Source organism: Ailuropoda melanoleuca, chromosome 4 (assembly GCF_002007445.2).
Source record: "Ailuropoda melanoleuca isolate Jingjing chromosome 4, ASM200744v2, whole genome shotgun sequence".
Classification (NCBI taxonomy): domain Eukaryota; kingdom Metazoa; phylum Chordata; class Mammalia; order Carnivora; family Ursidae; genus Ailuropoda; species Ailuropoda melanoleuca.
The window spans coordinates 53,747,773-53,764,332 of NC_048221.1; the positions used below are offsets into that span (position 1 = coordinate 53,747,773).

Consider the following 16,560-nt stretch of genomic DNA (forward strand, 5'->3'; position numbering starts at 1 on the left):
TAAAAAGAAACACAACCCTAGAGAGAACTGGAGGATGTGGTAAAGCAAGAGGACCAGATGGCCAGTCACGTCATGGCTGCGGTGGGCATTAGGAGCCGTCTACTACCTAGAGCCAGGGTCTCCACAGCATGCCCACCCCCACCCCCCAAGCCCCCCAGGTAGGAGCCCAGCAGATTCCCACCTGACTGCTCCGTGCTAGCTGTGGGACCACAGGCAAGCAACTCGAGCTCTCTAAGCTTCAGTGTCTTGTAACATTCTGCAGGAGAGTTGTGGTAAAGATTAAATAGGGGCACAAACACAAACGGCTTTTGCCTGATGCACTTTGTGCAATACATTAGGGTAATCAACCCAGATCGTCATCATCATCCAGGCAAGAGTTCTACTAGGAAAGGGTGATCCAAAGGATCGGCCACTTGCTACCACCAGAAGCACAGGTCCCATTTTTCCCATATTGAACAGGCTGATGTAAACAGGTTACCTCCCGGACTACTGAAGCCTAAGGACAAAGTGTGGGGGTAAGCAGAAGCGAAGGAAGGTTCTCTGTTGTCTACTCAAGTAAGATAAAACCTCTGTCAGCTTGCCCACACTTGTCTTCCCCTTTTCCATTAACTTGCAGGGACAAGTACAATAAATAATGAAAATGAAACTTTTTATATTACAATGTTTACCAAAAGCATCTTTCCTGCACATGGCTTAAAATATTGTGCATGTGTTAGCATATCGTGCTGGATAATGGATTAACAAACACACATTCGGCATATTTACAGGTCAGCCATCCATGTATCAGATTGCTACATTTCAAAATGGTACAGCCTACTTAGTAGAGGATGTCAGGTTCTAAGTCCTGTATAAATAAAGTTTTAGAGGCTGCAACACATACATACACTTCCCTCTCCCTTTCAAGCATTAAGTGCTGACTGATTGAAGCTAGAAATAAAGAGCTTTGCTTTTTGCCACTGTTTTATTGTGCCACTCAGATATGCTGTTGCAGACCTGTCATCATTAGTGGCTTGTGATCCAAGAGTGGGAAAATGTTCTTTGAGTCATAAACTATGGGCGGGATTGATAGATTTGACCAAGCCAAACCACACAGGTATATATCACCAGAGCCTGACCTTAGAGATAAATCAGACCAAGTAGAAGTAACAGAAATCATGCTTTGTAGCTCATGGCCACCTTAACATTTACAATGGCACGAGACCACCTCCACACCCACCCACCCAACCTGTTCTTATTTGGGCGCTATTCTCTGTGCTCTTATGACATCCAATAAGCATTATTCTATTAGCACTAACCTCCCTGTCCTCCAATTGTTGGTTTAAAGAACTGCCTCCCCAGAAGACTCGAAGGAAGGACACATATTGGCAAAAATGTATTTTTTAGTCCTCCACAGTGCCTCAAACCTAGCAGATGCACAGATAAACGTGTACAACTAAAGTCAATGTAAGATGTGTGCTTACTTTAAAGAATTCACAAGACAGGAGACCGCATTAAAAAAAAAATATCAAAAAAGGAAACACTGAGTTTAATTTAAAGGAAAAAAGTCGGAAATTGTCTGAGAAAACAACAGAACAAATCAATTCCTGAAAAAAAGAGTTCTGCATCTTGGTGATCACATTTATTGAAAGGGTTGGAAAAAAATTAAAATGCCCTTTAGCTTAAGAATTTTTGAGTTATCTGCAAATCAACTCATTTCAGGAGTGGAAGAATCCTTGGCCATTTCTTAATATCAAAATTTACGCAGGGTTCTCTTTTGAATGTCTTCTACATTTAAAGAGGCAACATACAAAAGCTCCTATATTCCATACACGATTAATTCTGTGTTTCAGCCAACTCTTAATGGAGGGGCAACTAGTACAACACCATCTCCCCGGACAAAGAGCATTGGAATATTCCGTTTTGTTGACTGGAAGAGGAAAACAAAAACAGAACACGTTTATACAAATACATAGTAGTAGTATTTATTTTTTTGAGAGAGCAATTTGAAAACAAAACATTCATCATAACACAAATTGATTTAAAAACCTGACTACTTACCTTTGTAACACAAAAAACCACCATATTAACCATTTACTTGTTTGTCCTGGATGTCAACAATGTGGGCAAAGATTGGAGCTATCCACCAAAATCCATTCTCCTCCTCTTCCTGGCACATAGCTAGACCACACTACCCATGTTCCCCTGCAACCGGGTGCAGCCATGGGATGGGGTTTTAATCAGTGAGAAGTAAACAGAAGTGATTGACCCATTAACCTTCTATTAATGCCCTTTCCTGGTCTTCCCCACGCAACTAGATGGGACTCAGATAACGAACTCTGGAGATGGCAGAGCCGAAAGACAGAGGAAGCCTGGGTCTCTGACTGAGTACCAGGAAGAAAGGTATCGTGCTGAACTCAAACTCCACTCAGGACTGTTATGTGGGCGAGAAATAAAATTCTGCTGTGCTGAGCTTAGCTGTTGCTTCCAGTGCCACTCACATATGTGGGACGAATATCTTGGGGCGCTAGTCTACAGGTCGAGCCTTAGGCAGTAAGGAAACAGATATGGAATATCTGAAATCCTCTCATGCCTTGGCAAATCACAGGGTACAACTGCTACCTGCAACGACGTGGAAAGTAGTCTAAAGGGCCTCCTAAACCCATAGGTTCTAGGGGAAGAGGCGGGAAAAAGCCAAATGTTAGTTGCTGATGCACTCAGCAAGGCAGTGTAAGAGGTGAGCTCAGGTAAGAGCCAGCTGGTTTTCAAGCAAAGATTACAAGAAACAGGATTCCCAGGGTTCAAAAAGCCCACTGTTTTTAGATTCCAAACTGTAGACAATAGCAGGAACAAAAGTTTTGAAGACCAAGCCCTGTAAGCCTTCTTAGTTAAACAAACTCAGCCCTGAGGCAAGGATCAGATTAAGGGAGCTGCTTTCCCACCCAAATTTACTTTAGCAAATGGCCTAAGGGTCAGCATTAATCAGAGGCAGAGGAACAGAACTGAGGGAAGAAACTAAAGAAACAAAGGCACCGCCAGGCCATGTATAGGCAAGAACTTTGACTGAAGTTACTGGCCCATAGAATTGTTTGGAAGTGAAGAGATCAGACACAGGTGAAGTCCTAAGCTTTTAAAGAAATTGCATTCAAAGAAACCAACCCTGGCTAAAAAAGCCTTTGACTATTTCAGTCTTCCACCATAAGCAAGAACTTGGCTGTGAAAACTCTGTAGCCCCCATTTAGGGCTGCCAGATTTAGCAAATGAAAATATAGACTGCGCAATTAAATCTGAATTCTAGATAAACAGAAAAGAATTTTCTTGGTGTAAGTATGTCCCAAATATCACATGGGACACACTTGACCTAAAAGACAAAAGACTTCTACTACTACCAGGACAGGAACATTTCACACCTCCCCAGGAGATGCTGCTCTGTTTCCATTCCAAAGGGAATTTTTTTTTTCCTTTTTTGGTGATTATCCTGTCCCTGCTCTGCTAGAGGATGTGGGAGGGGCAATGGTAATAAATTCACCCTTTTAGGTTCTAGGAATCTATTCCACAAGTGACCCCATGTAGATCTGACAGAGAGAACTGCCTCTCTGCCAGGCAGAAAATATTAGTAATAGCTGTTGTAGAGAGCAAGATGGAGTTACTCATGTCACGCAGGGGCCTGTGTCAAGCAATGATGGGAGCAGCTAAGATCGCCGAGACCAGTACCAGCTGATGACACCCAGAACTGACAGCAAGTAGAAGCGGAGGAGGTCTGCAGGGGCCCAAGACCGATTAAATCCCTTTAAAATGGGAAGATTTGGGGTGCCTTGGGTGGCTCAGTAGGTTAAGCGTCTGCCTTCGGCTCAGGTCATGGTCCCAGGGTCCTGGGATCAAGTCCCACATAGGGCTCCCTGCTTGTCATGGAGCCTGCTTCGCCCCGTTCTCCCTGCTCATGCTCTCACTATCTCTGTCGCTCTCTCTCAAATAAAATAATAAATCTTAAAAAAAAAAAATGGGAAGATTTTTGCAGCCAACTGTCAGACACCTCAGACAAGGACCCCTCTCTCTGACCACTTCAAAAAGGCAGCTGCCACCGAAGGCTCTCTGCCCAACTGATCTCCACACAGAACTGAGGTCCTTCACTGAACATCAGAAGCAGTAAGTGCCGAGAGCTGACCTGGACCGGACTGAGGCCTTATCTCCATTGCGCGTCCACAGACAGACTCGGCCTTTAGTTCATCAACTTCCTGCCCTCCATGTTTTGTTTGTTGTGTGGCTTGTCTTGTCTGCTTTGTGTGCCGTGTAAGACGCCAAGTCAATCATGGTGAAATGTCATTGAGTTTGGAATTCTGGACCTGCTTTATAATTACGATAACCTTGCTTCATGACTGAATAAAGCCGACACCGTGGAGAGACACAACTTGTGTGTCTTCAGTGTGCACCTTTATAGCATGCTCATGACGGCTGTGTTTTCATAACTTTTTTCAAAATGTAAAAACTATATTTTATGAGCTTCTTGGGTACTGGAACTAACATAAAGGAATCCCTCGCACTAAAATTCAAGAAATACTTATAAAGTTTAGTATACTAAACTCAAGTACACTTATCTATCATGGTCTCTGAAAAAGTGATCTAACTCTTCCCTACAACACTCTCGCAGGGCAGTGGCTCTCAGATGACAACGTGCGTACAGAGTCACCTCTTCAACAGCTCCTAAGATGGTTTCCAGGCTCCAAGCACGGAGTCTCGATTTATAGGTCAGGGTGTGGCCCAGGAGTTTGCATTTCAAACACGGTCAAGGGCGAGGCCAACGCTCCCGCTTTAAGGGGCAGAGTCTGAGAATCACTCTCCAAGAAACAAGTGTCATATGACTGCGGTCTGTTAGGAAGCAGTACTTCCAGTCTCGTTCGAGTTGCAAAAGGTGCACCGAGTTCGAGGACGGCAAGTTTAGTGAGTCTGGGCTCATTAAGATAATTTATATATTTTACTCAAATTCCTTACTCAGTGATCATATTTCTGAACTAAAAAGTTGCTTCCCTTCCTATGGAATCCACTTCATCTGTAATGATTCTCCATTAATTCAATGATAGTTTTCTGGAGATTCAGTGAACAGAAATGAACATGGCAGCATTTTCCAAGGCAAATAGCTTCTACGATTACATTTAATGATTCCCACATCTGCTGGTGTTCACACCCTTGTGAAACTCCCTTCCCTCTGAGTGTGGGTGAAACTTATGCCTTGCTTCTAACCAACAGAATACTGCAAAGGTAATGGGATATCACTATCATGATTAGATTATATAAGCAAGTGACTTCCATCTTGCTAGCTAACTCTCTTGCTAGGTCTGATGAAGTAAGCTGCCAAGTAGTGGAGACCCATGTGGCGAGAACTGAGGCTTTCAGTCCAACAGCCCTCAAGGAAATGAATCCTGCCAACAACCATGTAAGTGAAACTGGAAGCAGATTCTTCCATGGCTGAGCCTTCAGATGAGACTCCAGCCCCGTGTTGCCTCATCAAATACCCTGAAGCAGAAGACCCAGCTAAGCTGAGTCTGGATACCTGACCTACAGAAATAGTGAGGTAATAAATGTATGTGCCTTTAAGCTTTTAAGTTTTGGGGTAATTTGTTATGTAGCAGTATGTCTTCTTAAGACAAAAAGTACTGTGGTACTTCCCAAATAAGTTTGGGAAATACTGCATACTATACACTTTTTTGGCGATAGTAACGCCAATTAGCTTTAACCTAGGCCTATTTTACTGAGCTGTTAGAATTACATATGATATATATAAAATGGATAGCATAGCACTTGACATCAGCAGGCATTCAGCAAAGGTTAGTTCTCTAACCCCTCCTGTTTCCACTTGTTTATGGTATAAGTTTATGTTATGATAGAATAGTTTTCCATATCTAGTGTTCTCTCTCTAAAGCTATTTTGCCTAATTGCTCACATTCAAGGCACCCACGATTTTTCTGTATAGTGGGCACTTTCTAAATTAGATTTTAAAGCCCACAAGAGCAGGGACCAAGCATGGTCTGCCAGATCCTAGAGACTGATAGAACAGGCAGTCTACCCACGTTAGCTCAGCTACTGCTGAGTTCTCCAGAAGAACTAGTGCTCTCCTGCTAACTTGCAGATTTCACTGTCCATCAACTCCATCACCAACTACTTTGAGCCCCAGGCCCTAACACATAGAAATAAACTCACCAGGCTTTAAAGGCAGTTAGGATGGCGTTGGAAATCCTTACCGTATCTTTTCCTAGCTGAACTTGGGTTTCCTTGGCTAGAAAGTGGGAATAACACCACTGGCCTCACTGTTACCGGATTAAATGTAATAAAACCTGTAAATCTTTGGCCACAGCAGTTATTCAACATGTATTAGTTTCCTTTCCCCCCTTTCTTTATTCTGTTCCTGGATATTTTCTCTCTACTTTTATCTCTTTTTTTATTCTTGGACTTACTATTTTTTGACTTTACTGTGGTGTGAAAGCAAAAAGCATTCATAAGTAACTGTACTTCAAAATTTGAATTATGATCTTTCCCTGGGCTTAGTAATATGCAGTACAACACCCTCCCGTGATGCTGGGCGTGGCAGCAGCCACAGCTCCCAGTTAGCCATGTGATCATGAGGGTCAACGACCAATACACGTTCAACCATTCTGTTTTTCACTTTCGTACCTTATTCAATAAACTACATGGATTATGCAACACTTTAGTATAAAATAGGCTTTGTGGTAGATGATTTTGGGCAACTGTAGGCTAATGTAAGTGTTCTGAGATGTTTAAGGTAGGCTAGACTAAGGTATGATGTTTGGTAGGTGTACCATATGTATTTTCAACTTATAGTGGATTTGTCAGGCTGGAACCCTGTAAGTTAAGGAAGAGCTATACTTTGTTATCTCTGCTTCTTCGCCTCCCCCATATTCCTCTAACAACCTGCACATATACTCATCTTTTGTAGCTAACATGGCACTATGGGGAACACAATGAATAATGTCCTGGGCTCTGCTATCAAATAGCTCACAAGATGAAAAGGGATATAGAAATGAAGAATCAATAAGATCAGTGTCAGCTGAGAGTGCCAAAGGTTAAAAGATCCAACCAAAGGAGGAAATGACCAAAGGAAGAAAGAAGGTCCAGATGGTCAGAGAAAGTGTCACTGAGGAATCAGGACTGGGGAAGTTCTTGAAACAGGCTTTGCAGGGAAAGAGACAAGGGTGACATTCCAGTTAGGGGACACATTATGGGAAAAGACATAGAAGCAGGACTACAGAGGGCACACTCTGAAAGAGCAGCGCGTGTACCAACGTGGCCAGAGGAATCATTAGAGAGGAGACTAGAAAGTTTCAATCACGCTGTGGAGGGTCTTAACCTAGCCTGAACTTGTGCTTTGCTCTACAGACCACAGAAAGCTTTACATGTCTCTAAGCATGACTGTAACAAATGAAAGCATTATTTGAGGACTATTACTTTGGCAGTCAGTTGGGCATGGGATGAAATGGAGGTGGACATAAAGGGAAGTGCCTGAGCCAGAGTCATGGCAACAGGAAAGAATATGACACATTTAAATCAGCGTGAAGGAAAAATCAACTGAATTAGTTATTATCAGTGTGACTGAGAGAAGTCCAAGAAAATTCTGCAACTTACAGTCTAAATAATAGAAAATCATGAACGGAAATAGGGAATCGAGAATGACCTTGTTTTGAAGGTGAAGAACACCAGCAATTTAGCTTTAGATGCACTGACCTCAAGATAACATCCAAAGTGAAAATATTTTCAATTAGAATACTGGATATGAAAGAGTGAAGCTCAGAAAAGGAATGAAACTGGAGACACAGGTTTATCCATAATCATAATGGCCACCAGTCACCACATGCCAAAGCTTTACACATACCTGCATCTTGTTATAATCCTGGGAGGCGGGCACCGGTGTCATCTAATGGAAGCCCTCAAGGCTTAGGAAGTTTCTATAACTTGCCTAAGGTCATGAAACTAATCACCGGCAGCAAAAATTTGAGCCTAGATCTGTGAAGAGCTCAAGCTTTGGTGCTGTACTGATTACTGGTATGGACTCATGGCTTATCACATATGATAATGACTAAATGACATGGCTGAGGGAAAAAAAAATGTAGATCAAAATTTAAAAGCCCATGTTCACAGGGAGAAAAAAAGAAACTTTGCAAAGGAGTCAGCAGTGGTTGAAGACAGAAGGAAAGTCAGGATAAAACAGAACTACAAAAACCAACAAACACTAACAGTTGAACACTCACTATGTGCTTGTCGCTAATCTAAAGGCTTTTCATGTAACCTCTCAATGAATCCTCAATAGCTATATAAAGTGGGTCCTATTACTGACCTCAGGCTTGTCACAGACAGGCTGTGTAGTGTGATACAATTAAATAGCTGGTACGCGAGGGAGTCAAGATTTAAATCCAGTCCTACCATCCGAGTGTACATGTTAAACCACTATGCTCTAGGAGGGTCAGAGACTGGCTTCCCAATACTTAGAAGACTTAAGTGTGATCTCCTTTTTTAATATTGAACAATGAAATGTGCCAACATTCAGAAGATCTGCATAACGCCACAAACTAATATTTTCCAAATGACCAGTGCCTGATGTTACAGAATCCTGCACTGTCAAAGATGCACTGAAAGGACAAAGGTAAACCAATGAATTTGCACACAATAAGAGTATGAAAAGTTCACTAATAATAGTCTCAGATGCCATACTGAGACTAACCTTTTTTTTTTTTAAAGATTTTATTTGTTTATTTGTCAGAGAGAGAGCACAAGCAGAGGGAGTGGCAGGCAGGAGGAGAAGCAGGCTCCCCACTGAGCAAGGAGTCTGACGTGGGACTTGATCCCAGGACCGTGGGATCAGGACCTGCCTTTCGCTTAACCGAGCCACCCAGGCGTTCCGCAACTAAGAAACTACCACTTGCTGAGTTTTAAAGTAGCATCAGAGGCAAATACCCACAAAAAGTACTCTTCCCTTTTCTAACTACCTCTCTGTGAGGCTGTATTTTCTTCAACTATAACGCATCATAAAAGATTAAATGCAGAGAAAGATGTGAGAATCTAGATGTCATCAGTTAAGCCAGGTATTAAAGAAACTTGTAAAAAGGTAAAATAAAGATGCTTCTCACCATTTCGTTTTACTAGTTATTGTTAATATGAATGTTACTTACGTTAACATGTAATAGGCTTACTATTACTTTTAAGGAGTATTTTGAGAATTTCTCAGTTTTAGTCTTTATTATTGATAGCTCAGATCCATATCAAACATAAGAACATTGCCCAGCATCACGCTTATATTAGTACACACAGGCATCTTACACTCTCATGTATCCATGAATCCTGGCAACCCTATGAGGTAAGTGGTAGTATTCCTGCTTAAGAATGAGGAAATTAAATCTGCCAAGTTAATTCCCTGGCCCGACGTACCCCAGATAGTATGTGGCCACACCAGTCCTGGAAACCAGGTCTGTCTGACCCCAAAGCTTTTGCTTTTGGCTGTTATACTTTACGGAGTCCAATTAGGTATCAAATCATGAAAGGCTTCCTGTAAGTGTGAAGCTGTTGGATACTAAGAATAATTGACATTTTAAAAGTGAGGAACAGAACTGTATGACTTACTTTATATATCTCTTCGTATGTTTCCTCATCAATTTCTATGGTAGTCACAGTTTCTTCCACATCACCCAATATCATATTTAAATGCTGATCATAAGCCTGAAGTGGAAAGGTAAGGGACCAAGAAATTTAATAATCAAATTAAGAAACAATGAACAAGCCTTACGCACAATACTTATACCACAAATACACTAGTAGTACACTGTTTCCTCATAAATTATTTCCAGTGATAATTTAATTGACCTGATAAAAATGCAAAGCTGTTTATATGGCCCAAAACGAGTTTACTCAAAATAACTTGAAATTATTTTTTTTAAAGTGTCCACTCTATTGGTCATCCAAGGCAGTCACATCAATGATAAGATTCAATTATGAAAAAAAGCAAATTCATCACTTTTCAGTAGACTTCTTTCAATTCCCTCTGTAACAGCATGACAAGAAAGAGGCAGTAAAGGAAATAAAATTCTTTAACTGCTAAGATGATGGCACTGCAGTCTCCCAAAGACACAAGGCACTGCCCTTCAACCCTCCCTGTCCTCCACTAACCACCACCATGTAAAGTTAAGTAGAGCAACTCCCTGCCCACTTACAACCTAGCCAAAATAAACTGTGTTTGGCACCTGTGGGCTCAATCAATAAATGTTGCAATTCTGATATTCAGGGATGTCCTCAATCCAAATTCCAAAGCTCATGTATTTTACTAAAAGGTGAAACTCCAGGGGCCTTGTTCAGAACCCACTTAGGCTAACTTCTAACAGTGTTAAATAGTTTACCAGCTCACATCAAAATAAAGGTAGTCAATCAGCCACGTGGGGAACTGGTAGCAAAGCACACTAACAAAAGCAAAAATCTATACATGAGGGCCAGAAAACACACACACAAAAGGTTGGGGGCCATTTAGTAATAGAGGCAATCAAGTCTAGAAGGGAACAGAAGAAGCCTCCAAGAGCTTAGACAACACATCTGCCCTGGGTGACTGTCCACATGCCACTGGCCCACGTGATTAAGGGCAATTCTATTTTTCTTGACAAAGTTGCCATTATTCCATTTCCAGGGGTTCCTCTTCTCGTCAAGCTAGCTGTGTGTTAAGACCACTGGCTCCCTGCGGCCCTACTTCCTTTCCAAGTACAGGAGGTTCTTTACCGTTAGGTTTCACAGAGTACTTAAGAGTAAGGCTGCAGTCAGACCGCCTAGGTTCATATTCTGGCCCTCCTTTTACTGGCTGTGCCACCTTAAGCAGGTAACTTCACCTTTCTGAGCCTGAGAGTCTTCAAATCCAAAACAGGACTAATGAGTATCTATCCTCACAGGATTGTTATAAAGGTTAAGTAAGGTATTACATACAAAACATTTATTTTTTTAAAAATCTTTTATTTATTTATTTGAGAGAAAGAGAGAGAGAGGGAGGGAGCAGGAGAGGAACAAGCAGACTCTGCGCTGAGTGTGGAGCCTGAGGTGGGGCTCAATCCCAGGACCGACTGAACCACTCAGGTGCCCCCATACAAAACATTTATAATAAAATCACTTGGCATGTTAAATAATGCTCAATAAGCATTAGCTATTTTAAATCACTTAAGGTAGAATGCCAGTAATAAAAACAATATACTCCAGAGAGCAACAAGTTGTCAAGAAAAGGCAAAACGTTCAGTATACTCTTTACGAATTAATAGGACCACTTCAAAGGACCAATCCTATAGAAATATTTGCAGATATACACAAAGAAATATGTATGTACATACTGCATTATTTATAATAGCAAGAAATTGAAAACAATCTTAAAAACCACCATTACCATATACAGAATTCTAAGCAGTCATTACAAAGAATAAAGGAGATCTCTACACACTCATGATCAATAATTTCCAAGAAAGATTAAGTGAAAAAGAAAGGTGCCCAAAAATATGTATAGGGGCGCCTGGGTGGCTTAGCCGTTAAGCATCTGCCTTTGGCTCAGGTCATGATCCCAGGGTCCTGGGATCCAGCCCCGCATCGGGCTTCCTGCTTGGCAGGAAGCCTGCTTCTCCCTCTCACACTCCCCTTGTGTTCCCTCTCTCACTCTCTCTATCAAATAAATAAATAAAATCTTTAAAAAAATATGCATAGTAAGATCCATTTTTATTTAGAGGTGGTATATACAGTGCAAATATATGCATGGGATCACATGTATACGTATATATGTATAAATATACAGAAAAGATCTGAAAGACCATAGACCCAATTTTTAAGTCGTTAGCAAAAGAAACAATGGGATTTCACCTTTTACTCTATGTACTTCTGGGCTATTTAATTTTTCTCACAAGAAAACAAAAATTTATGTACATACCAGTAACTGAAAGATCACTGAAATAATGGAGAGTAAATACTATTTATAAATAAACAGAAGGGAAAAAAATGAAAGAAATGAAAATGTTCTTTAATAAACACATCATTTCTGTTAGGAGAAAACATGTTAAAAATATGAATAAAGGGGCGCCTGGGTGGCAGAGTGGTTGAGCGTCTGCCTTCGGCTCAGGGCGTGATCCCGGCGTTACGGGATCGAGCCCCACGTCAGGCTCCTCTGCTATGAGCCTGCTTCTTCCTCTCCCACTCCCCCTGCTTGTGTTCCCTCTCTCGCTGGCTGTCTCTATCTCTGTCGAATAAATAAATAAAATCTTTAAAACATATATGAATAAAATGCAGTTGTATTTGGCTTGTACAAACATGGGTGACCTACCTTTCTCTTATCTACATTCAAAATACTCTTCTACATTGGAGAGTGTTTATATTTCAAAGGGGTAGGGTTAGGAAGGGACAACAAGGAAATAATCTGATTTCAAGGTAATTTAATAAATTTACTTACATGTAATCTTCCTCGAAGCTCTCTGTCATTTCTCATTTTCACATAAATTCGCTCATCCAGGCTGAGCCTGATGAGATCCAGGGGCTCTTCTACGGTGTTGGTAGTTTGTTGCTGATAAAAGAAACAGGCTTAGTAATACAGTACTAGAGAGTGCAGTGTTCAAATCATTGCTATACTGTGTGACTGTGGGCAAGTTACTTAAGCCCTCTATGTCTCGGTCTCCGAATCTGTAAAATGTGAGTAATAATAGTGGCTACCTAATACTGTTGTTGTGAGGCTTAAATGACATATATGAAGGCTTAGAACAGAGCTTGGATCACAGTAAATACTATACAAATGAAGGCTGAAATATACACACACACAGGAAGGAGTTATACAGCAAAATAATGATGACTGTACTTTGTTCCCTCAAAATCCAAACTGCCTGACCCAATTTCAGTTACAGGAAGTCATTCTCTGGGACTTTAACCTTATCTCAAGTATCATTTAGTGATTTGAAAAACATTCACTTAATGATTACCACACACTAATCAGAATGCTAAGGAAAGATGAAAGTTTGAAGGAAGATTATGGGTTCAGTTTGGGTCAAGTTGAGTTTAGGGTACCAACTAGCTGGCAAGATGAATATACTTAGCAGACAATATAGAATGCTGGTTGAAGGCACCAGGTTTGAAGTCTGGCAGTATGGGTTCAACTCCTGAATCTGATACGTATGAATTCAAACCTATATTATTAATTAATTAGTTTATGAGACAGCACTTGCTGTCACATACAGAGGGGCAGAGGGAGAGACAGAATCTTAAGAAGGCTCCATGCCCAGTGCAGAGCCCCATATGCAGCTCGATCTCACTACCCTGAGCCGAAATCAAGAGTCAGATGCTTAACCGACTGAGCCACCCAGGCACCCTGTGATACTTATGAATTCAGATTAAAAATCATGCCATCTCTAATTTTCAGCTTCCCTGTTTGTAAAATGAGGAAGCCATTATCTTCCCTTCATGATTCTTTTGAGTATTAGATGAGCTAACGTATTAAATCAACATATTTAATGTATTTTAAAAAGTACCTGGAAATCTGAGAGTACTTAGAAATGGTTCTTGTTATTATCAATTAAAGAACTGTGACAGATCAGGGCTAAGATAACTTTGAGTCATCCAAATGCAAGGGATGGCTGAAGCCAGGAGTTGTTAAGATTATTCAAGGAGAGTTTCTTTAGTGAGTACATTAGGCTAGTGGAGGTATGCGACTGAATGTTACAGGCTCTACAGCCCTAAAAAGCTAGACCCGGGGTGGGGGTGGGGGGATAAAAACCCAAACTGATCTGAATTGGCCCCCATCCCCAGTCAAACAGGTGTTTGTTAAGGACCAGCTAACCAACTACTAGATCATGATAGATCAGTCCCTGCCCTCAAGGAGTTCATTCCAGTGGGGAGAGGCATATTAACAAATACATAGTAATACTGTTAAGATACAGACCACAGAGCCCTCGTGCTCCTTTAGCCTTACTGTAGAATGCCCACTATCCATACTTTTCATCCTAGAGCTTTAAATGCTGCCTTTTCAAAGAAGCCTCCCTGATTAACCAATTCATTTGCTCAATAAATTATTTGTTCAGTGTTTCCAGCACTGTTCTAAACAGGATGGTAAGGATGGTGGCCAGAACTCCTGCTCTTAAAGAACTCCTATTCTTGGCGCCTGGGTCGCTCAGTAGGTTAAGCGGGCACAGGATCACGTTCGTCAATGCCAGGGTCCTTGGTGCTCAGAACGGTGTCTAACCATATAAAGCTGATGTTTACTACGTATCTGTTGAATGAGTAACAACTGCTGCGCTCAGTAATAATAACTAGTAAGCTTTATTATCACGCTATCAGAATCCGTGAGGCAGGCAGAGATAATCATTCCCATCCTGCAGACGAAGATGAGATTCAAAAGAAAAGAAGTAAACAGCATGAAGAATAACTAGCTTTCAGGCGGGCTTCGAAGAGGAAAACATCTCACGGCCTGAGACAAAATTCGGAGGGGGCGCGGTTACCAAAAGGCAGCTTAAAGCCGTGATAACCCAGAAACAGGCGCCATGACAGGCCACCTTCCGGTGAGTTTGGAGAAAGCAGCCCCGGTACGCAGAGCCAAGCAGGGCCAGGACTGGTAGTGGAGAAGCCGCTCTGGAACGAGCCTCTCAGAACTCACTCACCTGATCCACGTCGTCCGCCATGTTTCAAACCCTGCGCCCTTTCCCGCCTCTCGCGATAGTACGCGAGCCTCTCGCTATTGTCTCCGGAAATTCGAGGATGAAATGCGCCGGAAGGAGAAAGAGATCTGCTATGCGCAGTCTTACTTCGTACGGTTTGTATTGGTCATTTGAGGCTGGGGCGAAGCTTCATGGGCGGAGATTAGAGCTGTAAGGAAGGGGCGTGGCCGGGCCCCGCCCCGCTTGGGGCGGAGCCCGCACTCAGCTTCCCGCGGTGTTGTGCGTCACTCTCGAGGGGAGTCTTGCCTGGGCAAAATGGTTCGGAAGCGCGCGGCCCGCAGGGAGCCGCAGGGAGGTGAACCGTGCGGTCGGAAGGCGAAGGGCGAGAGCGTGGCCGGGCGTGAGGAGAAGGAGGCGGGTGAGAGCGAGACCTAGCCGGGTTTAGGGGGAGATGCTGGAGGAGGGCAGGAGGCAAGTGCGGGGAGCGGGGAGGCGGGACTCCTGGAGGTGGGGGGCGGAGGCAGCCCCGTGCCCATCTGCCCAGAGGAGACGAGGTTTCGGCTGCAGGGGGAGGCAGGGGGTGGTGTCGCTGCTCTGGTCCTTACCGAAGTTGCTGCGCATTAGTTCTCTTGAGGAGTGATGCGCCCTGGGCGGTTCCCTGCAGCCCTACCTGCCATTGGCTCTCCCGCGTAGTCTCTTTCCTGCTCCCGTTACCCACAGGATACAGTCCTGCCTCCTGCAGATGGAAAGGGCTGAATAGGGAAAGAGGCATTGGAGTTATTTTGTGGCCCCAGAAAACGGACTGGCCAGAGTGCTGTAGTGTGCGGGCTCCCAGAATAATATCTTCAGTAAATCTCACCCCAGAGTTCCAGATTCGGATCCAACCTGACTTCTCCACCTGTATACCAAATGGGTTTCTTATATTTGTCAAGGGCAAAGCAAAACTCTTGATTTTCCCCTTTAAATCTGTCCTTTCCCCCACCTTTCCCATCCAGTGAATGATCCCTTCACCCACTTGTTAAAGGAAGGCCCTCCTTTTCCTTAAACGTACACATCTAATCCGTCTGTATCTCAAATCTTTCACTTCACTTTATTTCCATGGTCACAGTCCCTGCCTAAAGCCACCGTCACTTTTCAGTTGAACGATTACAGATGCTTCTTGACTGGTCTCCCTACGTCCCTTTATACCCCTGCAGTGGTTTTCCCACCCTGCAGCCCAAGTGATTAAAAAAAAAAAAATTGAAACATGCCATGTTGCTACTTCAAACCTGTGGCTTTCCATTGCTCTTGGCCTAAAATCCAAATTCCTTACCATGGCTTGCAAGACCTTACATGATTTGGCTGCTGCTACTTCTCTTGTTGTCTCCTATGACTCTTTTCTTTGCCAGATACTTTCCTTCTTGGCTTCCCCTTTGTGTTCCTCAAACATGTCATGTTATTTCTCACCTTGAGCCATTGCCTTTGATGTTCTTCCTCCATGACTCTAGGGTGGCAGGTTTCTTCCATTCCTTCAGAGTTCACACCGCTTGGAGTGCCTTATCTAAGGTGATCTTCTCCAGGTTCTCCTTATCACAGGCCCTCACAGCCTCTGTCACATAATGTATTGATCTTGTTAATTTATTTGCTGCTTTTTTGATCACCTATCTTACCACAATTTAAGTTTATGAAAATGTGTTTTATTTTTGGCTGTGTCCTACATAGTTCTCTCCTTCCCTGCATTTATTAAGTACGCAATAAGTATCTTAAATAATTGCATAGTGCATGCTGTAGAAGGGACTTCTGGGGTTCCTAAAATAATCTGGATAGATAAGGTAACCAGCAAGGGCTCCTATGACACTAGATTTAATAATCCTGTGATTCTTTACATAAGTTCATCATCCATTAGTAAACAGGCAAATGGAAGTCATTTCTAAACTTAGAATGTGATTTACCTCAC

The 16,560-nt window shown here is 42.5% G+C and overlaps 2 protein-coding genes across 3 annotated transcripts in view; one reads left to right on the forward strand and one right to left on the reverse strand.

Annotated features, from left to right (window-relative positions):
* Positions 1–1,818: 1,818 nt before the first annotated feature.
* LSM3 (LSM3 homolog, U6 small nuclear RNA and mRNA degradation associated) lies at positions 1,819–14,666 on the reverse strand. The gene is given in 4 exon segments (NM_001304870.1): positions 1,819–1,906; positions 9,601–9,696; positions 12,437–12,547; positions 14,628–14,666. Coding segments are annotated over 4 exon segments (309 nt in total). The 5' UTR covers positions 14,649–14,666; the 3' UTR covers positions 1,819–1,825.
* Positions 14,667–14,831: 165 nt separating this feature from the next.
* Positions 14,832–16,560, forward strand: part of XPC (XPC complex subunit, DNA damage recognition and repair factor) — a 28,543-nt gene continuing 26,814 nt past the window's right edge. The window contains exon 1 of one of the 2 annotated variants that reach the window (XM_019801225.2): positions 14,832–15,042. In XM_019801225.2, the coding sequence (XP_019656784.1) occupies positions 14,940–15,042 (103 nt within the window). In that variant the 5' untranslated portion in view covers positions 14,832–14,939. The remainder of the gene's footprint in view (positions 15,043–16,560) is intronic. The other variant, XM_002920685.4, reaches the window with a different exon arrangement.